This window comes from Ambystoma mexicanum, chromosome 8 (genome assembly GCF_040938575.1).
Source record: "Ambystoma mexicanum isolate Mex_15411 chromosome 8, UKY_AmexF1_1, whole genome shotgun sequence".
Classification (NCBI taxonomy): domain Eukaryota; kingdom Metazoa; phylum Chordata; class Amphibia; order Caudata; family Ambystomatidae; genus Ambystoma; species Ambystoma mexicanum.
In genome coordinates, this window is record NC_090929.1 from 311,141,541 (window position 1) to 311,167,086 (window position 25,546).

The 25,546-nt window shown below is 44.6% G+C and overlaps 1 protein-coding gene across 2 annotated transcripts in view; it reads right to left on the bottom strand.

The window, feature by feature from the left end:
- The window catches only part of LOC138471869 (ficolin-2-like), a 469,580-nt gene that overhangs the window by 389,926 nt on the left and 54,108 nt on the right, over window positions 1-25,546 (bottom strand). For both annotated transcript variants that reach the window (XM_069609728.1, XM_069609729.1), the window contains exon 3: window positions 24,596-24,649. In XM_069609728.1, coding sequence (XP_069465829.1) covers window positions 24,596-24,649 — 54 coding nt within the window. The remainder of the gene's footprint in view (window positions 1-24,595; window positions 24,650-25,546) is intronic.

Sequence of the window (25,546 nt, forward strand, 5' to 3'; positions counted from 1 at the left end):
TACTTCTATTATTATAGCAGGTGATTTGAATCAGCATAGTCTTATTGACAGTAAGTTAAATCACCCATCCAGTGCGAAAAGGTGGAACTCTCTCATGGCTAATCAGTAAATGCTAATGTTGAATGGCGCCGTTGAAGGCGATCTTCCAGCCAAGACCACTTGGCATCGCGATTCCCTACAAGCTGTTATAGATTATATCTATACAGACCTCAATTTATTTTCACAGATCTCAACTTTTTCGATCGTTAAGCACAATCAAAGTGATCATGACCAACTTACTGTCTCTTGGTCATGGCCAGTTCAAGTAACACACACAACCTCTGCATTCCATAAAGTTCAGTTGAATGTGAGTAATGGTCGGACCCGTTTACTATTGACCCCAGAGCGATTAACCAACTTGCATTACTGGATGGGAGCTGGTTGTGCTGCTGTTTACCCTGGATCTGACTATACGTCAATTTTACACCTATTCTTAGAGGTGAGGAACCCATCTAATAAACCTATCTTCATGCATAAGCACTGTTTTGATTATGAGCTGAAACAAAAAACAAAATAAAATACATCTCCGGAGGGACATTCGTCAACTATCTGTCAATGACAATGAAAGGGTTACTGCGATTAAAACTCTCAAATCCAAATATAGGAATTGAGTGACATCCAGGAGAGCTATTTTGTATCAGCATGATGGGGAACAAATGCTCTGCGCGTTAGCCTCCAAAGATTCAGGGACTATATGGCATCAGAACACTTTAACCTCACAAGCTTCTTTGCAGATTAATGCTGTTCCTGAACAAAACTGGATTAGTCACTTTACAGATCTTTATTCCAGTGTTGATGGTGCTGCTTATTCCTTTGTTATCCCTGAATTCCTTCATCCGGGCCTTCTGTTTGATCTTGATGACATTGAGATCTACATTAACAAACGGAGTCATTCAAGAGCTCCCAGCCCCGACGGGGTATCCAACTGTGATTTCAAAGACAATTCTAAAATTTGGGCAGTAATACTGTTTAAGATCTTTCAAGCTGTATTGACAGCCAAGCAGATTCCTGAGAGCTGGCGCAAGGCTATAGTTATCCCAATTTAAAAAAAAGGGAATCGTCAACTTCCAATGAGCTCTCGCCCAATGGCATTGCTTGATGCTCCAGGCAAACTATTCTGCAGGCTAATTCTACGCGATTTATCCACCTGGATCAATAACAACAAACTTTTTGATCCACACCGGACTGGCTTTGTACCGGGCATGGATACGTCCATAAATCTCTTGACGATAACTGCCATGCAACAACAGATTATTAAGCCCAAACAATCACTTTACATGGCATATGTCGATTTTAAATCAGCATTTGACTCGGTTAGCAGACCCCTCTTGTTTCAAAAGCTATTAGCAGGAGGTTGTCCTAACACCATCTTAAACTTGATTATCCAACTACATACGAATACATCCATGCGTGTTAGGCTCCCGGAAAGCTATCTGCGCCTATCATAACTGCCCGTGGGCTGAAAAAAGGCTGTGTCCTTGCAGCAATGATTTTTAATTTCTTCATCGCTGACATGGGTCACCTTTTCTCATCTATAAAATCTGACCCACCACGATTGGGTTCCCATCCGGTGGCATCGCTTTTCTATGCTGATTATTTGCTGTTGCTGTCCAAAACACTGTCAACTTTGGAGGGGTATGTCAACAGCAATTATTTGACAATCAATATAGAAAAAACGAAGATCCTGATTAATACTCCCATCAGGCGAGCCCATTTATGTAATCATAAATGGAGACTCGATGGAAAGTTACTGGAAAATGTTCAGCACTACAAATACCTTGGAATCATTGTTAGCAACCAACACACTGATGTTTCTTATCTTGCCGATTTAGAAGTCAAAATACAAATCGCCATTTCACAAACCCTGGTCCTTAAATACAAATTTGCGAAGTTTTCATATGCTTCACTTATTACCTTTTACTCTCAGAAAGTTACAGCCATAGTTTTATATGGCTCAGAAACTTAGCCCCTTCAAACTCAGCAGTTTTGGTCAAAACTAGAGGGCAAATTTTGTAAGGAGAGTTTTAGTAATTTCATCAGTGTACCCCCATCTGTATGGTGAGATATGAACTTGGCCTATCATCTCTTTATGCAATGTATTGTTGGAAGGTCTTGAGTCTCTACAGGAAGCTAATTATGTCCCCTCAATCTGATCTACCTATTGATGATCTTGCTATGTGTATACTTAACTCTGAACATACGTTCCCTTGTAAGTTGCGTCTCCTTGCAAATGATCTAATGGATGAGGCAGGGATATCAGCAGAAACTCTCAAATTTAACCCTGTGAAAGCCAAAAACAAATTGTGGCGTATTGACTGGATTTGGACTTTGAGCAAATGTAAAATGCATAAGAGCTATAAGGAAATTGATTACATAGGGAAGAAATTCCGTACAACAGAAACATACTTATTAAAATGTCCTTCCTTTCGTCACCGCCAGACATATCTAAGATATCGTTTAGATCTAGTAAAAACAAAGCAAATTTTACAACAACGTGGTCAAATTAAAAATGAAGAGAACTGCTGTTATTGTTGCCTTATCCCAACGTGCAAGGAGACCGTACAACATCTGCTCACTGAATGTCCTAGCCTTCTATCTAAATGAAGTTTGCTATTTAAGGTTCATTTTGATTATTTGACTAATCTCACTTCAAAAGATCTATGGAATAGACTCTTCCATTCGCACTCCATGGCAATTCAGATAGCTATAGCCAAATGTATTATTCAGTTACAAATAGAGCCTTGGCCCTATTGAAATTTGCTTTTTGGGTAGTGCTGATTCCATTTAATATGCTATATGAGTGAGACCTTGTTATAATATGCATTGTCAAATTCATGACTTTCTTTTACCTGTTGATTTCTTTTATCCGTCAATTCAGTATTTGCCTTTTAAATTTTGAAATAAGTTGCCTGTTGGTAAGAGTCTTGTTTTTGAATTTGAACTTTTTGTTGTTTCCTTTGCTTTTATTCTTTACTTTTTCCCTCTTTTTCCTAAGTGTTTTAAATGTTCTAATTTATTCTAATTGAAAGTTGTTTGACAACTAAATCAATAAAAAAATAAGATAATTTGCACTGGGTCTGTGGATTTTAAAGAGAATAATAAAGTCAATGCAACTTTACATGTTCTGGGAGACAGTAGTCAGTCGCAGAAAATGGAGTCTGAGTTGGGAAGTCTAAAAGACAACCCTGTGTCACTGCACTGAAGGTGCTGTGTAACACACAGTAAAAAGATGATGCCTGTGGAGTAGGTCTATGAACAGAAGAATGTTAAAACACACACAGCAAAACACATGTAAGAGTGGGAAAAAAAAGGCTCATACTCTTACCAGGTGAAAAAAATAATTCCTAGAAATCCAGCAAAGCTGCCGAGGCACTCAGTAGGTAAGGGAAATTAGCCATTCTGGAGAATTCTCCCTAACACTAATATACGAGAGTTTTGAGCAATGTTAAACATGGAATAAATAGGTAACAATTGAAAACCTACCACACACTTGTGTTAGTAGAAAGAATATATATAAAAACGCACAAGGCATACAAATTAGAGGCAGATACAGGGAAACTAAAGTAAGAAAGAAAGAAACAACAGCACCAGAAATGACAATAACATTATAGTTAATTATCGTGTACACAACTTAGTTGTGTGTTTGAGGTGTGCTTATTGCCACATGTATGTGCACTATGAGCTCAGATTAAACTGTAAGGAAAGTACTTTTAGAACATATAAAATGGTTAATATGTAGATATATGGCACCATTTACATTTTGGAAATTCTCATTGTCAGTAAAATCAAAAAAACTAGCCTGATCATGTCAGTAAATAAAAACAAGTGATCCAGATGTGTGATGTCATCAGTGATGTCATCAATGACATTTATGATATCATCTTTCATGTCCTGTGTGTTAGTATTAGCAGTGTACTGTGGTGGTGCGTGTTATGGTTGCTTAGCTTACCATGATTGGGGAATTTCTGAGGTTTTTCAGTTTTACTTGTAACCATTACATCCGTTTAATTATCTTTTTTCATTGAATTTCATAGGTTTTTATCAGTGCAACCTAAGCATATCGTCCCTTTAACAACATTTTTTCAGTGAATTTCATAGATTTTTATTAGTGCAACGTAACCATAACCACCCATCAATAATTTTTTTTCTGTGAATGTCATAGGTTTTTACCAGTGCACCCTTAATTTCCTACAACTTACTAATATCATACTTACCCCAATGTAGCAAAATTTTTGTCCAATGTACAAAGTTTCACCTTAAAACTATGCCATTCCCGACCTTCTAGCATAATTTTAAACACTTCTATGCACTTTTTGCAACTTTTTCCACGTTTTTTGTGTTCGCCGATGTTCGCAAACATCTGACATCATCGCAGAATTTCTGGACAGTGTCACATGAACACGCGTGCGTGCAGCATGATGACGTGTTCGCGAACACAATGTACCCTTGCACAGCTCCTAAACCTTTTCTTACTCATTATCCATTAACAATCTAGCACAGAGCATAATCTTGGAAGAATATTAGCAAAACTGCTATTTATCTTAAAAATCGCATCAGCTGGGGGCGTTGTTGCGCTTGGTTAATATGGCCGCCTGAGTTTGGGGGTCTGTGCTGGGGAAGATCCTTTCACTAATTTCTGCCTTGTTGGTGCCGCGTTTGTCCTCCAGACTTCACGGGCTGATTTCGCCCAGTCCAACACAGATCCTAGCCATCTAACAGCTCCCGGAGTGAGAAGGATGTGGAGAAAACCTCGCCGCCAGACCCCTTCACAGCATCCCGTGCCACACTTCCACAGTGGGCGAACCTCTTCACACTCAAGAGCCGGTGATTCGGGGGAGGGGCAGCCACTCCTCGGAGCAGCGCGCCCATTCTTGGGCTCATCATACGCTACTGCAATGGTGGCTGGCGCTCCCTTGACCCCCTGCAGTTCTACCTCTGTTTGTGCACTCCTCGTGGACCTCTCTTCCCCACTGCCGTCCACCGAAGCCCTGGTGTGACCTGCTACTTCGGAGCTGCGCTATTGATACCCCCGGAGAGTGCACTCTGCGTTGAGGTCCTCCTCTGCTCTACACTAGCGACTGGCAGGAGACCCGCTGCCCTAGTGGTGCGACACTTCAACTGACTCCGCTGCTGCCCTGTGGACCGGACGGTGGTCCAATCGTTCTACAGTGGGGCAGCACGAGAGAGGAGACGCCTCCCCTCCACCAAACCTTCAGGTGCAGAGCCCCCCCTGCCCGCAGCGTTGCGCGCTGTGCTGGTGCACCAATTACTCTGGACCCACAGAGGTGCTGCTACCATTTGTGATACGTGGTGCGAGGGACACAATTGCTGTGCTGGGGGGCTTGAGGCACTAAACCTCACCTGGCTGCGCACCACTTGAACAACCCATTCGGTGCCTCCCCTGTCAATCCACAGATTGCAGCTTCCCCCTAAGTTGAGGCTCACAGCTGGCGTATTGACACCCCTCCCCTGGGACATAGTGGACTGGATACAGTGTCACTCAACTTGTTTACACTGTGGGGGACACAGAATATCATTGTTGGCCGGGAGAGGCACGCTGCCCTGTCCCCCCCTTGCGCACTATCCTTTTGCGCACTGCCTCCCAGCCCTGCAACTACCTGAGGTGTGTGTGTGACTGTCCACGGGGTGGCAGGATGGCCCACGCTTGTCCCCCCTTGTGTACCCTGTTCCTACATTACAGCGGATGCTGGTTGGACCTCACTAGCACTGCACATCACCCCTACGGTCAAGATAGGGCATCGGATTATCCCTCTGACCGCTTCAGCCTGGAGGGGCCTGTGACTCACGTGTCCCCCGTGTGTGGCCCGACTGCTACCATCCTGGTTGTGCCTCTCCCGGAGCCCAGCAACTGCAACATCGTGCTGATCAACCCATTGGAAAGGAATAGTCTCTGAGTGCCATCACCATATGAGTAGCTCACGCCCCACGTTCGCCTCCCTCTGCTGCCAGCCTCTACACCATTGAGGAGTATAATTTCTACCCACGGCGGGTGTGCAGCCTGTCGACTCATCGCCAGCCACTGCATACGTCTGGCTGTCTGGTAGCTTATCTGGACTACCTCCATAAATGCATTTTACCCTTTTGTACGTGGGAGGCCACAGTCCGTTCAGCTAGAGACTGGGGTTCACTTCAATCACAATTTAAGGATTGATCGACTCAGGTCACCTGGCCCTAGTCTGGGAGCCAGGGTAGACACCCAGACCAAATCCTCATTGCCTCTACCTCCTGGGATGTTGGGCACGAGACTGTTAGTTTTCGCCCTGAGTTGCTGGTCACCTGTTTAATCAGCTTCTCCATATACCAAGCCACGACCAACGTTCCCCTGTATCAGTCCTGCCTGGCCTCGCAGCACTCAGAGACGCATGACCTTGCATCTGACGCTCAATCAATGCCACACCCTGAACATTACTGCCTCACATTTCGGCTTGCTGATTGTGCCCTTTGTCCTGTTCCCCCTGTCCCGATCCTGTGAGGGCCGCACAACTCAGCTTCTATGTGGTTGGTGTGACCATGACCAAAGGAGCCAACAGGAAGCAAAGCTCCATAAACATGTTTGCAAAAGCTGCGCCAAAACCAAATAAACCCCTACCGAAATCGGAAGCACACACATCAGTAACCCCCGAGGCTACCGAGTCACAGAAGATGATGGAATACATGCGGGAGGGATTCACCGCTCTGGGAATGTTTTATAGTTGGAAAAATGCTTGACATGTGGCTGGGAATTCGAGTTCCTGAATCCTCTCATACTAGTCAAGTTGGATCGAGGCCTTGGCACTTCTGGCCTGGCCCTGGTGAACCATGCCCCAGCTGGGGCACTTGCTCATTGTTGCGGATTTATTGTCCCAATCGTTGATAACAGTGTAAGGTGTATGAGCTGGAATATTAGGGGGCTGGGTAATCACATTAAAATGTGGAAAATGCAGCTTTACATTGAACGGCATAAGGTTAAATGACTTTTTTTGCAAGAAACACATGCTCTCTTTAGTGGACGTGAGGGGTTTGCGAGATCATGAGGCTTCCAACACTATTCTACACAGAATCGGGGAGTCATGACTTTAATCCATAAAAGCCTCAAATTCCAACATAAAGTGACTCATATAGATCCCCTTGGTCGTTGTGTGTTATTATTTTGGTCCCTGATGAGCAGGGAGGTTGTGTTACAGAACATATATGGTCCCAACATAGATGACCCGGACTTCTATGTACATCTTTCTTCTTTCTATCTGGATTCCCTCTTATTCTTATCCTCTGGGCTGGGGACTTTAACACTATCTTAGATATTAAGCTCGATAAATCAGGCTTCAAACCTCTCCAACTTTCCAAGGCAGCCTGAACCATCATAGATTATGCAGGCCCAGTTAGATATCTCTGATGCATGGTTCACCCCGACTCCATTACATTCTCCTTTTACTCCTCGGTCCACGATTTCCACTCATGTATAGACAGATGGCTTATCTCAGATATCATCACCCAGATTTCTATCCTTCCCAGAACATTTTTGTACCACTCCCCTGTGACTCTTTCCCTGAACTTGAGTGCAGACGATCTGGGGCTTCCCTCGTGGAGATTGAAACGACATTCTTTACAAGATGTCGTCTTTGAGATTGAACTGGGAACTAGCATTGACGACTTCTTTACACTAAATACTGGTTCTGTGAAAACACAAGCCACTCTCTGGGAGACATTCAAAGTCTATATCAGGGGCAAGGCACCGAGGCAAGGCGGCAAGGACCGGAAAGGACCACTTTGCCACAGACGTCTGCTCTGCTGTTCCTGTATCCCCCTCGAGCATTTTTCCTTTGGGCCAGTTTTGGACCAGTTTTGCTGCCCGTTACAAGATTCATTACTTTGGACACGCCCCCTTTTTGGCGTGGTGCATAAATTTGGAACGTGCGTGCACCAGCGCGCACGCACCGAGGTAAAGACCGGAAAGGACCACTTTGCCACAGACGTCTGCTCTGCTGTTCCTGTGTCCCCCTCGAGCGTTTTTCCTTTGGACCAGTTTTGCTGCCCGTTACAAGGTGAACCTTCAATGAGGACCTACCATGTTAACATATATATATTGGTCTTAAAGAGAGACACTAATTACGTACACCGAGGCAAGGACCGGAAAGGACCACGTGCTTGTGAGCCCTCCCAGTTCCTTTTTCCTTTTCCCTTTTTGCCTCACATGTCAAATTACTAACGCATTGCTGAAGTGCTGGGGACCAGTCGCTTGTGTGGTGACTGATTAAAGAAACTGATCTTACTTGAATAATTGCATGTAAGTGTGCTTAGTCTTATGGGCTCGTCTTGCTTAGTAACGGTTGTCGCAGGCACCTCTATGTTGCAGCGTTTATATTCCTTGAAGTCTGATATGCCTGTAGACTTGCTTCCACCACAAAGAAGGGGTGGGGTGGGTCCTAAGGGAGGCAGCGCAACACGAGTGACTCGCAAAGTCATAACATTGACAGCCGTGACCCGCTGCTCTTCACTCACCCCAACCCACGATATTCGCACATTTTTTCCTGATACTTTTCCGTTAGCACCAACATCAAACATACCCCTGTGTAGTGCGAACCAACAATTAGCTGTGCAACTGGCAATTCTGCTCAGATGGCACAGCCTCCTGCTACACACAATTCCGAAAAAAATCCTGGAAAAGACCCTGTTGTTTCGGATGAAATAATGTTAGGAAACACATGGTTGCCTTCACGTTTACTACCAGCAGACACGCCTGTACCCGGCGTAGTTGATGAAAGCCCGGACTCTAGCTATGTTATTCCAGATATTTCACTACATGCCGGTGATTATGACCTTTCCAACAATTCCGATGTCTGCACTGCATCCACACCAAGTATACACGGCTCGACATCGCCAGGGTCACCGGCCATTTCTTTTGTGCACCCTACTCCTCGAAGACCTACGGCTCCCCAGCAAGAGCCACACGGGATGACACCTGTTCCCCCCACTATGTTGGAAATCACCTTAGCAGAGGTGCACATGACCATCACCAGTTTCTTTAAATTGTACGAAACATTAGAGACAAAACTAGCAAAACAAACAGAGCTAATGCAAGGAATCTCAGATTGGATTGCAATCGAACTAGCATAAAAAAATAAGAGAATCGCAGATAATGTCACATCGCATTCCAACAACGCTCCCACTGGTGCAGCAGACATCTGCATGTGTCCTGTGGAGGAAATCCCGTCAGTCATACCATTTATTGCACAGGTAATAACACCTGCATTATCACAGGACGCCATACCTAATGTCGGTGCAGATAACGAATTGAAGAAAAATAATTCTTGGACTAACATCGAGCAAAAATCTCAGGAAAACATAATAGACACCAACCAGATACAGACTGCTGAAGGACATTTTGATATCTTCACCAAGAACAAAAACAATCAGTATAATAAACAAAAGTTATCTGTGAATTTAAGAAAGACAAGATTTGGGAGAAGAAAACAACAATCCTTGTCAATGACACGCATGAACTAGTTACATACAACACAAGCACAGGCACTTGCACTAGCTAAAGATGATCATGAAAATATATGTGGTCATGCCTCAATTTCACCTCACAGAAATCATACGTTAACGCACCCTCCCTTAAACAATCTACTTGATGCACTAAAGGAAGGCGAACATTGTGCGAGTAAAGAGTGTCTAGTACCTTCCTTGGCGACGAAAGTCAATCAACCACAAACTTCTAAAGAAAATATGCCTGCTGTTATTCCCTTGAAGGAAAATAAACAAACTGCTGGCCTAACCGACGATTTGCTACTCGATCAACGTAGGATAGACATAAGAACTGAAGTTGCAGCCTACTTACAGTGCTTGAAAGTAAAGGGGAGTAATCTTTCAAACCTGTTTTTAAAAGAGCCGGCTAGAATTTCCCCCCATGCCAATGATCAACATTGTAGGCTGAATGAAGCCCAATCTGATCAACGATTAGAATCTCAACATGAAGCACTTGACGCTCACATGAACAATCAACAAAGAGGTGGGATTGCTTTAACGACTCACAACAGCACATCAGCACAGGTGCAAATCTGATGAAACCACAAGAAGCTGAGAACCAACCTCTAGTTGATGAGATTAATGAGTCAGAACCTAATACAATAAACACATCATCAAACAAACAATGTCCAGAGTTTAATTGTCTCTTTCCTGGTGAGAGACAGGTTGGTCTCACCTTTGCTCCCACTGAAGGAATGATACAACATCACTTAACACAAACCTCAAGAGATGTACTACAAGAACAGGCACGAATTGAACAGTCAATAAAATTGTGTTTAGATGTCTATCTTCGGAAGATTGAGCCCAGAAATGGCCCTGAAGTTTTCCATCAGAATAATACCATGGGACCGGTGAATGACTGTGCACCTCGAAGAAACCAAAATGGTCAGGATGAGTGGCTCAACTTGGTACCCACAAAGGAGGGTAGTGCATACGTCACGAGTCATAACAACCAGCACCCGCGAAACAAATCGAGGAATAACTCAACCAAAGTGAACAACATTCAAGATATTCCTGAATTAGAAGACATATCGACGGCAGATATCGATCAAATAGAATTTCTGAACGACAAAGATCTTTTAATCATACGATTATGGCTACCATCGAGAGTTGTGCTAAATGCACTATGGAAAGCAAAGATGGAGCTATTTAGACTAGGTTTCATTATTGCACAAGATCTGCATGCCAAAGGACAAGTATCAGCACCCTAAATACATGTCGCAGATCTATCAGAAATCTGTGCACGAAATTGCGACGAACCGGAGAGCATAACAATCAATCACTTGCTCACAGACCATCTCCCTTGCCTCGTGGAATACTCATGGACACAACCACCTGCAGATTGAGAAAGGTAATTGTCTGGCTGATTATGATACCATAGCCCTACAAGAAACTTGGCTGAGGAACACTCCTCTCTGGAATAATCATGAGATTTCCTTGTCACCAGCAGTTAAAGCGACAAAGGGCAGACCTACTTCGGGATTACTAGTAGCAGCAAAACAAAGTAGTGGGTTTACCATCATGCCACGGGCTGCACCGAATGCGTTCCTTCAGCTGGTCAGGATTAATTTGCAACATTCGACCTTTGGACTAATCAACATGTACAGGAACCCTGCTGTCATCACAGATGGCGCATTCTATGAAGCACTGACCTCATTCCTGGACTTAATATTGGCCTCCACAGACATCTCGGCCACCGTTATAGCAGGGGACAGCAACCTTAACTGCATTTCGAATAAGAACAAGACCCTCTTCGAACAAGTAAGCAGGTGGATCCAGTTCATGGTTGATAGGAACCTCAGAGTGACCAATGGCTCTCTTCCAGGAGATGTGCCACCAAGAAACACCTGGCATCGTGGAGACTCTGGCAACATCATTGATTACATCTATATTGATGAGAACTTATTCAATATAGCAACTGAGTTTATGATCATAGAACAAACAAACAGCGATCATCACTTGCTTGCGTTAACTTGGCCCTGGTCCTTAAAGCCATCTGCTAAATCTCCAAGAAGAATAAGGCAAAGTGTGATGGTTAACAATGCGAAGACAAGATTCAGGTGGTCTGACAAGAACTGATATATGCTCGGAAAAGATCTGGATACGCAACAAAAGAGTAACATCTCACATGCAAGCATGATGAACAAATATAGGACAGTCTTTAGGAAAAATGATCAACACGCCTTCTCTCATAAACATCAATTTAATCAAGAAGTGAAAGATCGTAAATCAGAACTGAGAAGAGAAAAGAGTGCAATCAAGTTACTCCAACTTGAACTCCAATTTCAAGCCATGAGAAGAGCTAAAACCAAGTTCAGAAATCGGACGCGTGGCAGAGCTGCACTCATGTTCCAGGCTGATAGTGAATGCATGCTGCAGACCATAGAGAATAAAAGCACTGCAGAAATATGGTCGCTACTAAATAATGCACACTATGACAAACAAAATCACAGCCAGATAAATGGGGTGATGGAATGGCAATGGATACTCCATTTTTCTGAACTCTATAGTGAAACAAGCACCTCCGTCATGAACTATCATTTTCCTGAAGCAGCTAGATGGGACCTAAACTTTTTGCAAACTGACATAGAAGAGCTGATAAAATGTTCAAGTGGATCGAGAGCGGCAGGACCAGATGGTCTAAATAATGTGATATTTAAAGCAAATCCAACGGCTTGGGCAGCAATACTTGACAACATATTTAGAGCCATTGTTTGTAACAGAAGCATACCAGACTCCTGGCGCACCTCTATTGTTGTACCCATCTTCAAAAAGGGTGATCGATCTAAACCCAGCAATTATACACCAATTGTATTGCTCGATGCATCCAGCAAGATTTTCACCAGACCTGTGCTGCAAGATTTCAATTCTTGGACCAAATTTCATCAAAGGTGAGATCCAAATCAAACAGGGTTTGTACCGGGTATGGGCACCGCCATCAACTTAGCATGCATAAGTGCTATCAAGAGCCAAGCCCAAGCCACTAAAGAGCCAATTTATTTGGCTTTCGTCGATTTCAACGCCGCCTTTGACTCGGTCTCTAGACCATTGCTGATGGCCAAACTATCATCAGCAAACTGTCCAGATACACTCAAGGACATCATCTTTGCACTTCATTCCAACACCTCCATACAGATTAGACTTAATGCAGAAGGACTACTCTCCCCAGCAATTAAAACTGCGTAAGGACTGAAACAGGGGTGCATTTTGGCGTCAGCATTGTTCAGCTTCTTTATCTATGACATCAAAGAAGCTTTTGTAAATCAAACAACAGATGCCCGAAATTGGATGGTAGGTGCAGATGACATAGTCCTCTGCTCCAAAAGTCCGGTAGGATTACAAACCCTACTAACTCTTCTCACACAGTATATTCAGGTCAATCAATTAAGTATACATTTGGGAAAAACTGATATTGTCATGTATGCTCCAAAAAGGACGACTCGTAATACAATGACTTGGACCATACAAAACGTCAAAATCGATGTAGTAAGCCAATATGTTTATCTTGGCATTACTATTGACATGAGCCAACGCAATCAAAGTCATCTAGAACGATTGCAACAAAAATTACAAATAGCAATATCCCAAACTAAAATTATAATGAGAAAGTACGGCAAATTCTCAATCATGCCACTGTGGACCTACTATACCCAAAAATGCACCCCTGTGTTGTTATACGTAATGGAAGTGTTGGAATTAATTGATGATTATACCTTTGATAAATTAGAAGCATTATTCTGGAAACAAATCTTACATCTACCCCAAGGGGTTCCAGTAGCATGATCCGCTATGAATTAGGCTTAATTTCACTAGCTGCTCAATATCATTGGCGCTTATGCGCTTTATTCAGGAAATGCCTTTTGTGTAATGACACTACTACTGTTTTGAAGACATTGTCATCTTACCTGTTATTGTCTAGTAATGTATTTGCTAAGAAATGGCTGCGTAGTATTTATCACATGCTTGCAAATATAGATGTATCAATTGATCTTCTAGTCAAAAACCTGATGAAGGCCAAACTTCAAATCTTTACCATCAATTGGATTCACACTAGAGATATGTTTGACCTATAAACATGTTGATGCAATTGCATGATTGACAAAAAGTACAAAACTATGACACCTTATTTAGTAAGAAGTCCATCTCTGACTGTTCGATCAGCAATTATGCGTCTAAGATTTAATCTATGGCCAACAAAGGAAGTATTAGCTGACAGACGCATAATTAAGAAATTAGACAACATCTGTTGTTTCTGTAATTTGCCAGGAAAGCAAGAAACTATTAAACATCTTATCATGGATTGCTCTCAGCTAGTATCATTGAGGAAAACACACTTTGCAAATGTATACTCTTTTCTTGCAGATATAAATCAAGAGTTAAGATGGAAAATCATTTTTTCGGCTCGTTTAGTGAGAATCAGAATTGCAACTGCAAATTTCCTGAGTGCCCTGAATCTATAACTTTGTTTTGATCTTGTATTAATTTTGAATTACAACTGCATATTTCCGGAATGCCCTAAATCTATAACTTTGTATTGATTTTGTATTAATTTTGTATTTCTTTCTTCTTGGACTATGAGTATTTACAAGTGTGTTTTAATATGTAATGATGAAAAATGAAATATTTTCAAAATTGTTTGTATCAAATATAAGATTGTAAAAGTTAATTAATTAACTAAAACAATTAAAAAAAGTAAAAAAAAAAATATATATATATCAGGGGCATCGCAATCTCTAAGGAGTCGGGGATACTTAGGGTTATCCGGAGGGACATTGCCGAGAGTGACTCTCGGCTTGCCCTCCTTGAAGCCCAATATGCCTCTTCTCAATCACCCGTCACTCTAACCGATATTGACACGGAACTAGATGCATTACGAAATAGAAATATGCTTGGACAGCCTCCCACTCTGTATCCTTTCCCCAGAGACTAGGAATGCCCTAGTCACCACAATCACACCCGAGGAGATCTCTAACGCCATAGACTCGCTAGCCTCTGGGAGGGCCCCCGGGTCTGACGGACTACCCATGGAATTTTATAAACAATAGAAGAACTGCCTGGTCCCCCACTTGTCAACTCTCTGGGAGGAGGCCTGCGGAACGGGTGTCCTCCCCCCTCTCTTCGTGAGGCAATCATTTAATTACTACTTAAACAAGTCAAGCCCTCCACGCAATGCAGATCATATCAGCCACTCTCTCCTATCAACTGTGATGTCAACATTTATGCGAAGGTGCTAGCCCTGCGGTTAGCTCCCTACATGTCATACATCATTCACCCTGACCATTCGGGCTTCATCCCGGGATGCTCCACTTCCTTCAATCTGCGCTGTATATTCATCATACTTGCCTGGGTAGACCCAGACAGACAGGCAGTGGCAGCTACCCTTGATATGCAGAAAGCCTTTGATTCTGTGTCCTGGAGATATCTGTGGCAGGTTCTTGAAAAATGCAACTTTGGCTCCCACTTCAGATCCTGGGTTAAACTCCTCTACTCCTCTCCCGTTGCTAGGGTTCGCACGGCGGATGTGTGTTCAACCCCATTCCCAATAGCTAGGGGCATGAGACAGGGCCATTGAGCCCTTAGCAGACAGGATACGCCAATGACATGCACACAGAGGTATAAGGTTGTCCGGTCCACCTGAGATCATCTCCCACTACGCAGATGATGCTGACCTCTTCATCCGATCGTCGGAACGCAACCTAGACCCAATATTGAAAGACGTTGAATACTTTGGTGAGCTCTTGGGTCTCCAAGTTAGTTGCTCTAAATCTATACTATTTCCTTTGGCCTAGGCCACCGCCCCTGGCCCCCCTATACGTACTCGGTTTTGTGTGGGAGCAATCCGAGATTATCTATCTTGAAGTAGAGTTACACGTCAGCAAAGCTCCTTAAATGAAGTAAATTTTGCAAAGTACCTTGCCACGCTTGACCGTAAGTGCACGGGCTGGGCTAGACTACCAATCTCCTTGGCTGGTAAAACCACCATCCTTAAGATGGTGGTGCTGACCAAGCTCCTGTACAGATTTCTAAATGTCCCCCTATGGCCGGGACACAAGTTCTTTACGATACTTACCCGGACCATCAATGCCTTTCTGTGGCACTCTGTCGCAGTCCACTTAAAATTGGAAACGCTAACCATCCCTAATGCAAGAGGCGGCTCTAGCACCCTAACTTTGATGGGTACTGAATAGCTGCTCAAGCCCACATTGCATCACATTGGTTCGTAACTACTGATCCTCCTCTCCACATTAAACTTGAACGGCTTGCGATAGATGGTAGAGATATCCGCTCCCTAACCCTCATCACCTCAAGTTTGCACCCCTTGACCCAGCTTGGTCCACGGCACTAGCCCTTCATAAGTTATGGGAACATGCCGGCACCTCGTGCCCCTTTCACAGTGACCTCCCCTTTGGAACTTCTTTCGGGAATCTCCTCGAGTGGATACTGCAACAGCACGCTGTTGGGCAGACGCAGGCCTTGGTACTGCCTGAGATGTTTTTGATCAGGGCATCTTTATGGAATGGCGCATCCTACCGGAACCTCTAAGTGGCAGGCCCTCCCACTGGCTACACTATGCAGGCCTACGCCGTTCTCTCAAGAATAGCTGCACAGACTTTCCTGCTATCCACCCAGATGACTCGATATTTTCAGAAATATTAAATACTGCGCCCTTCAGGGGGAAAGTCTCCAGATTGTACACCATCCTCCAGAGTAGGGTAACCTCCCCATTCACTAAGCTCAGGGACTCCTCGGGTAGAGACCTCGAGGTCGAGATGACGGACCAGCGTTGGGACCACATTTGTGCCTGCACCACGACATCTCATTTAACTCACGATTCAAACTGATACAGTTCAAGGTACTCCATAGATTCCACTACACCCCGATTAGACTACACTGCATGTCGAAACACCATCCACCCACGTGCCCTAGATGTATGCCAGATGATGCTAACTATATGCACATGGTCCTGCCCATGCCTCTCCCAGTTTTGGGAGGAAGTATGCACTACTGTTTCCAAAGTATTAGAGTGCACAATCACCCCTTCCTCAATGACATGGCTTTTTCACGAACTCCCCCAGCTCGACCGGGACTCCAGGAAATTGGCCAGTCTATGGCTACTGCTGGCAACCCGCTGTATCCTTCTGCTTTGGCTTCGCCTGGCGTCCCCCACACACAGTCAGTGGCTCCATGCTTTAAATAGGGAGTTGTGTATACTTTTCTTGACTGATTTAACTTGCTTTTATAATAGTGATTTGTGTGTGAACATTAGAGTGTGTAAAATAAATATATATATTATTTTTGATACAAAGCTTTGGTCAGTGTTTCCTTGTTGCATAGTGCTGTAGTCCTACTGTGTAAATCCTGAATACTGCTCATCTCCCTCTTGAGATAAGTCTGACTGCTTGGCCACAGCTACCAACTAAATCTTTGTGGTACAGACTGATACCAAAGGGGATTTTCTTGCATATACCTGTAGTCTTAATCTTCTGTAGTGCTCCCTAAGGGAACTGCACACTATTCTGTCTAACAGCCACAGATGTGGGACTCCTGCTGGCTTGTTCTAAATGATATGATGTGATAAGTCATTTATAACCCGCATGTACACAAGTGTTTGTAGACATGAAAAGACAAGGAAGGCTAGACAGAAGGAGGACAAAACAAACTATCTTACTAGGCCTTGTGTCATTCAGATCGTGCAAGTGTGAGGGGGAGGGAAGAGGAGTAGTGCCAGTGGGAGGGGGGGGCAGTGGCAAAATTGCAGTAAGTGCTCCCATGGTGGTGGCTCAAGTAGGTGCAGGGAGGTAGGGAACTGCAGGGTTGGTTGCAGATGCAGTCCCTAAGTGGGTGGGAAGCCAGGAGGCAGTTGAAGGGCTACTGGTCGTGCAAGAGCCAGGTTCCCGTGAGGTTCAGTGGGTGGCCAGGTAACCAGTTAGCACAACAGACAAATACATTCGAATGGGTGAGCAGAATTCTGCACTCCAACCACACCTCCTAGCCACCCACAGCAGGACTGTAATTATCAGTACTTTGCAGCAACTAGCAACGTTTCTGTGGCTTTGAAGGGAGGGTCTCTGTGACACCGTCCAAACCTCACACCCTCACATAACGATGGCAATAGCCGCAGATGCAGCTCTCCTGCTGACTTGTTCTTAATGTCAGCAGGACTTGCTCCAAACAATTAATTGTTGGCAAATTCAAATGGGTGAGCAGAAATCTGTAATCCAACAGCACCTGTCAGCCACCCACAGGAGGACTGTACTTAGCGGTACTTCATGTACTTAGCGGTACTTCAATACTATCCTTTGTGTGTTAGGCTTCTGGGATACAGTCTAGAGACGACAAATGGTCTGCTGCATGACAAGTGGTGTCAGGAGTGGGAATCAGAAGGCTTAAACTAGCTATCCAATGCAGGACACCAATGCCTAGACCAAGGTGGGGGGAATCCTAATCCTATTCCTATTTTCCCCATAGGTCAAACCTCGTCATCAAACCCTGGATTTTGCTTTTTCTCCTTGAATTTTCTTTAAAGGAGGGACATTTCACACTGGAAACCATACCCGCCATACCCAAGGGTCGAAGGGGGGCCTGCAACGCCAGGAAGAGTGATTACACCCTAGCCCATTCAAATGGGCTGCAGAGGGCCATTCTGGGATCTGGCATCCTTACATTAACCAACCATTCTGTTCCCAGACCTTTTGCTCTTCTGAAAAGCGGGGAATGATGAGGCCTACATTTCTACGGGGTCTTAAGTCATGATCTTCAGAAAACCCCATCACAGGCAGATGACTGCTATGATCAATTTTCAAGAACGCTGCTGCTCATCAATATGCCCTCATAAACCCTTAATCCCCAGATTGCCAAATATTTGCCTCCACCAAAGTGGAGTTTCTGGGCTTTGAGGAACTGGTGATGGAGACTGCTTTAAGAGTGAAGGGGCTGTAACCATAACGCCAGTAATGGACGTCATATGCCCAGATGATCACCAGGGACAACTTACTTTCTTATTGTGGGACCTGATGGGAAGACCAATTCATAACTGGCCAGGTCACATGCTCGCCGAGCTGCATGTCGAGCCCAGGTACAAGCTGGAGATGCATGCTGGCAAAATCTCCCTTCAGGTAAAGCTTGACAGCTCACTGAAGGAGAAATTCAGTTTCAGTGAAAAGCAGGACAGAGCGGTGAGACCCCACCCTAAGCGTCCAGTCAGGGTATTGGCTTGGGAAGTGACACCCTTAATATTGACTGACCAAGGAGAGGAGCCTTAGGAGCAGACGGTCCCGAATTGTCCCTCAGGCAAAGACACCATTGAGACTGACAAAATGGTGAGAGAACCCGATGAATTACGAAGTGTCAAGGCCACTATCCGCCCAGACTCTGAAGCTCCACAAAGTTAGGAACCAAGAGGATGTCACAACAAGGATCCTCATTCCTGGGAGAGAGCGGGAAGTACCTCATTGGTGGTTTCATTAACATTAGCCCAGATATCCAATGTCAAACCCATAGTTGCCATGGCAAAGCATGTGAGAAAAATAAATACCAAGAAACCACGACCATTGGAAAACTGGGGATACCAACATTGGAACACAAGCTTCCCGACCACTAAGAGAATTCCCATGATCCAAAGGTTCAATTGGATTTTGGCAAAAGTCCTACTCTTGGCCCTCCAAAAACAGAGAACATTGAGAAAGAAAGAGCCTACACTATGAGGCATCCAAAGTCAGTTGCAGTAAGGTGTTTTCAATGCCATGGCGGGAGGAACATTTTAGCAGATTATTCCAGGAATCCTACAGAGGGAGACTCCAAAAGGTGTGGAATGCCTGTGAGCTGGAGAGAGACCAGGGAACCTTGAAGCCAACCCTAGCCTCCAAAAGCATTACATCCAGAAAGTCCACTGCCATGAGGTTAGGTGGCAGCACAGATGATGAGTCAGCGGGTGGGTGATAGATCACTCTGAGGAGCAGTCGACTGGGGAAAATACAGCTTCTAGCATCCCTGGGATTGCTAGATGATCAATATGATCAATATGTACAGATGGGGAGTTCCAGACAGGTCTCATTTAGCCCATTCCAGATAACAGGAATTCTCCTGTGTGGGTCAGTGGGAGATATGTAATGAAGCTCCCTACCTCTGGAATACTGAGGGAAGTTGCTCTAAGGACTTGGTGCCATCACAAGCCAGTAGACGATGGCTATCGGCTTGGAACAGGGTGGATCCACCAACAGGCATTCAGGCCAGGCCGGTCCTTGGAGATTGGACCCTCCCCAATAAATCAGTTCAATAGGACAGCCTAATTCTAAAAAACCCCACACCTGCTCAATTGCTTGAGTAAACCCTGCAGGGTAATTAGAAGGCACCCACTTCGAAATGAGAGAGCCTGCAGTGCTTTCCAAAAAGACATCCAACACCCGTGAAGAGAAAAATAGCTTTATCTTTTAAGGGAAAACGTCCCCCTTTACCAGACACTGCTAGCATTCATAGTTACATTGCGTAACCTTCATTTTGAGCCTTAGGGACGAAATCTCACTTCTAAAAAGCAAAACTCAATGAAGTAGATTGTTCCACCAATTTAATGTTGCAACTTTCCAGGGCACTGAATCAAAGTGAAACCAAAGTCAGAGAAGATTCATATCTCAGCAGAGCTTCTCTGCTGGAAATCCAATGTCCAAGATTTTCGAGCACACTGGCTGCTTAGTGAACGGACTGGTTTAGAAATGTTACCCTGTCTGCTTTCAGTATTAAATTCATATGCTGAGAAAGACGAACCTTTCAGTTCAGGGCAGGAAGTCACAGGGAGGTTCTAAGGAACAATTCTAAACCGCAGAATTGTGTGCAGGCCAGATATGGACTGGCTCAAACCGTCTGAGTCTAAATCTACCTCAGTTGTCCTCAGGGAAGCCAGCAAATCCAACCCCTCACTCAATCACCACTCACAGGTACAGACCCTCAGTGAACAGCACAGCGAGGGGGGGGCGGCAAGGAAAAGACTTGAAATGCAATCAGTACCGTTTGCTGAATGTCAATAGCAGAAGCAGGAGGCTCATGTTCAGAGGAGAATGGAGACTGGAGAATGCTGGAGAAGGAGGTGGCTGGAGACACAGCGCTATAGAGCGGCAGTAGAGGAGAGCAGGCGGTGGAATCTACAAGGGTGAAGGTGGTCTTAATATCAGATGGGAAGAAGGCACTGATAGGGAAAGAAGAGGACGAGGTGGTAGGGAAGGTGCTAAAGTAGGCATTTAAACCTGGAGTGGAGTGGAAGGAGGTGGCAACAACAGAGGAAAGGAGGTAGGAGGTCAATTCTGGAACCAAGTGGAAGGAGGAATGATGAAGAAAGTGGTGGTAGAAGAGAACCTATTTTGTAGAGGGAGCTGGAGCATGAGGACAACTCAAGGTGTAAGAGACACGTTGGTGTAGAGAAGAGCATAGCAAGGTGTTAGAGATAAGACGGTGGTGGGAAAAGCAAAAACAGGTGGTAGAGATGAGTTAGTGTCGAGAAGAGCAACACAAGGAGTTGGAGACGAGGTGGTAGTGAGAAGAAATGGACAAAGTTTTTTCTAAAGAGACAGTAAAGAACAGAGAGGAGGGGAACACAGCCGCAAAAAGAGTATTGGAATGAAAAATATCAGTGTGAGGAAGAAGAATAGTATTGTAGGAATATCGGTTTTACAATGACGAAAGGTCAGTGTCCAAGCAGAGGGCCTCAGAATTGAGAGACTGGGCCTTTATTGAAGAGCTGCTCAGTCAGGCAAACACCGGGGAGAGGCTATTGAGATAGACAGGAAGGGTCTGGAGGACCCACTTAGGCCCTAGGAAGGTCTGAGGCGGGGGGAGGTGACAGCTGGGAATAGGAAGCTTAGTGGTAGCTCAAATAGCAACATGAAAGGAACATTTAAAGAGCATTAGTACCCGGTGGAAGTGCGTCCATGGGATACATTTGACCTTATTGGCTCGTTTACGAGCCATAACACGGTGTAATCCCATGGATGCACGTACGTGCCTGGGTTTGTTCCTGGCAGGGGGCGTGGCAGCCCCTTAGCCAATGAGGAGGCTCGAAACAGAGCAATCCCCGCTCCGTGCCTCCCCATGGCTGCAGGCTGCCTTCGACCCCCGCTGGGGACTCAGGTAAGTTTTTTTTTTTCCTCCACCCTCCTACCCTGCAAACTATCCCCTCTCATCCCTCCCAACCCCACTTACCTTCTTTGTTCTTCTTTTCTCGGGAGTGAACATGCTGGGAACACTTCTGTTCCCATCGCGTCCGCCCCCGATGGCCGCCATGGAAAGGTAAAATGGACTACATTTTCAATTCCCCGTGGCCATTTTCTTTGACATTTTTTTTGTTTGTGTTCTGAAATGCGGGAGCATTTAGGAACAGAAAAAAATGCCATTAGTACCCCAGTCTAACGGGCCGGGGTACTAATGGCAAGAAGCACCTCGACGGCGGGCCAACACCGCCCGCGGTAATGCCCCCGGGGCCTCGTTAACTATGAGCCCCGGGGGCATTACCTGGGGCGGTATTGGCCCGTCATCTTGTGGCTTATTGCAACATTAGCTCCCTAGAAGGAGACGCTGGCCAATCTGGAAGCTCAAAACACATGCTGAATTCTCTCATATAAACCTGGGTGCTGCTGGCCTGTGCCTCCACTTCCCTTTCCCTCTCCACCTCACGCTTTGGAACCTGTATAGTTCAGGGTTTGTTAAACTTGAAAAAAAAGAAAAAAGAAATCTTACCTAGCGGTGTGCACCGCAGTAAATTTCTGGAGTCAGTTCCCTTGTTGATTACATCATCGTCATCAACGCAGAAAACACTTCGGAAACAGAACGTTGCGCACCTCAAGGTATTTCTTTTTTTAAAACATTTTACACAACTTTAGCACCCGTTTATAAACTGCACGGGTGCTAATGGTGGTATAACTTTCGGGGGCAGGCCGAATGCGGTCAGTGATGGCAAGCCCTCTCAGGTCATATCGCCTTAAGAGGGAGTGATCCCTTGGACCCTCTCCTGGTTGAACCCTAAACAATATGGAAGGAGACCAGGAAGACCTTATAGGACATCAGAATGTTGGTTTGCCGTGGAATGTGGGATCCCAGAAAGCCCACATCTAGACTCTCTTTAGCAGAAGCAAAAGGTTGTGGATACCCTTGAGCCTGCTACGGCAGAGAGGGTTGACATACACTTTCTGGAGCCAATGGAAATAAACCTTTGAGGAACTGTAAAGACAAGAAAAATAACCACATCGGCCCAAAGGCCTAACACTCACCAATGAGAGTGAGAAACACTAAGAACGATTTGCAGAAGGTCCATGAAAGATCTTTTATAAAAAAATTCAAGTTCTAAAACAAATAGCTGCTCCAATTAACACAGTATTGTCCATTGGTTTTCATTTTAAATGCATATAATTTGTATCCGGTCTTTTTTAAGAGTTCCTTTCTATGAGCCAACACTTTGGGTTAGAAAGCATTGATAATTTTGAACATGGGGATAGATTAATTGGTTTTAAATAAAATGCTTTATCTTCTACACCTAATGGGAAGTACATTCACTATCGGTTTAAAAAGAAAAGAAAAAATAGTGCTTCTCTTCGTCCCAGAAAGCTTGGCTCTGGTGCTCCCCTTGATCCCAGGTGTGTTGAGTAACAGGTTCCAGCCCCTTCCCTTGAGCCAACCTGGGGGAAATGCTTGCATTGGGTGACATGATTGATGCAGCAGCAGAATTAGAGGTTCTATTGGCCCTCTGCCATGATACGTGGAAACGTAACCCGCACCTAGTTCAGGCACGCCGACTATCTTTGTCTAAACAGGTGTGCACAGGACTCCAGCCAGTGTCCCACACTCACACAGACTATACCTCCCTCTCTGCTAAAGCAGATCTTCCAGTTCCCTATGCCTATTGGCCATAGAGAAGTTCTCAAGCAGTCTGCTTCCGGTGGACCACTTCAAACAGGAAGCATTTGGGGATCCTTATGGTACTACATCCTTCTTAAAGAGGCCTATATGGAGTAAATGCAGTAAGTGAAGACTCATTGACAGCCCTCTACCTTAGATGGTGCACTCGGGCCATCCTCCATGTACCTCCTGCTAGCCCAGCTTCACATGACGTGTGGTGGCACCCATCCCCCTAGCCACCCCCTCCCTTTACCCCAGGCACAGCCTAGTCAAGGACATGTGTTGGTGTATTTAACTGGCATATATGACAATACCTGGCATAATGGCAGCACCTAGCATATGAGGATGCACTTTGCATATTGATTGCAATGTCTGGATGTAAGGCAGAACGTTGCTTATGAGAGTGCACCTTGCATAGGGGAGCAGCATTTGGCATATGAGGCTGTACATAGCATATGATAGCAGTAACTGTGCATAAAAGAGTGCCCTTTGCAAAAGTGGGGCATCTGTTGTCAGCATCTAGTTTATTATGTCTATACTTAACTAGTGAGACTATCCGATAGGATGACATAACATGGCCTGGGCATTCAGGGCTGTACAGAGCACATACTTATGAGGGTGGGTGTATGGGTGTGTGTATGTGAGTCTGTTTTTTGTATGTGTGCACATGCAAGACTGTATTGGTAGATGTCTTCACTGGGGGTGTTCCTTTCAACTATCAGCTGCTAACTTGGCATAGCATTGCAACACCCTAGTTAAGATATAGTTGATCATGAAAAAAACCTTGGTCAGCTTTTTCTGCTTTCTTCTTCAGTGATGTTACTGCCTGTGGTGGCATCAACAGCGAAAGGCATTCAGCATAACCTCCTATTATGCCGTACAGACTCATGGGTCTTAACACGTCACTTCCAGTGATGTCATTGAGGTCCGTAGCGAACATGATTTCTAATCTGCTCCATCTTAGAGTTTAGTAAACTGACAAACGTAAAACCATAAAGACTAGAGGTCAAATTGCAGAAAGAGTCATACATATGGCATAGGGCGGGTCGGCAATTATTCTCCTTTTCAATGTGTTCTTTGACCTTCCGTTTGGCTATAAAAGCTGAACAGCATTTACGCTCTGTCACTTTAAGGGGAAGGTGGACAGTTTTACCTGTTGCTCCTTCTGGGCCCGCTTTACCATTACCTCCGAGAACTCCCTTTTCTCCTGAAAAACACAAGTGAAATATTTTACACACAATAATTTCACAGACTACGTTATAGAGACATATCAAAACATGTATGCACCCCTCTCATGAGAACAGCCACGACCAAATAACCTGTTTTGGTGTCTACAACCACGTTTAGCTGACTGCAGCTGACCTGAGGAGAAATATGGATTTCCATATATGCCTGGTCCTTCCTGCAAGTACAGTCCATTTGCATGAGTCTGGTCCCACCCACAAGAACAGACAGAGAAGGATATTTCTCCTCTGCTGCAGTTCAATAAAGTGCTTCTATATGATCCTCTCGCCTGGGAAAAAGTCGCCAGGGCAGTGATTTTTTGTCCTGCATCCCTAAGAACCTTGCGCAGCATATTTTAGGACTGGTATTATTTACTATTATAAACTCCAGACCTAGAATATTTGGGAAAGTGTTTGATTTTCTTGGGAGTGCAAATTTGGGGAAAAGTCGACCCCTTAAAATAAATTACTTTCTCATTGGATATCTATAAAACTTCATTATTGACCCTCTTAAGTGGGAACCCTCCCACAGAACATGTTATTTGACTGCATTCATTCTCGTTAGGGAAACTCGCAGAATTGGATGGCAAATTTTGTAACACGGGGGATTCAGCCTAAGCCTGTAAGGGTAATACTGGTATGAACCCTCAGCTCACCGTGCCTATAGAGCTGAAGCGCCTCACTACTGACTCCTAATAAAGCAGGAGCCAGTCTCTGTGCTTGCTGGTGGTACTCCTGCTCAGAGGAGAACTGCATGTGTTAGATCACTCTGCCTATGGTAAAATCTCCCATTGACATGTCACCTCTGTGAAAGAGCAGTGAGCTAGAATGTCATTGGCGACTCTCCTGAGTGGCCAACATCCTAGATAACTGGTTATTTG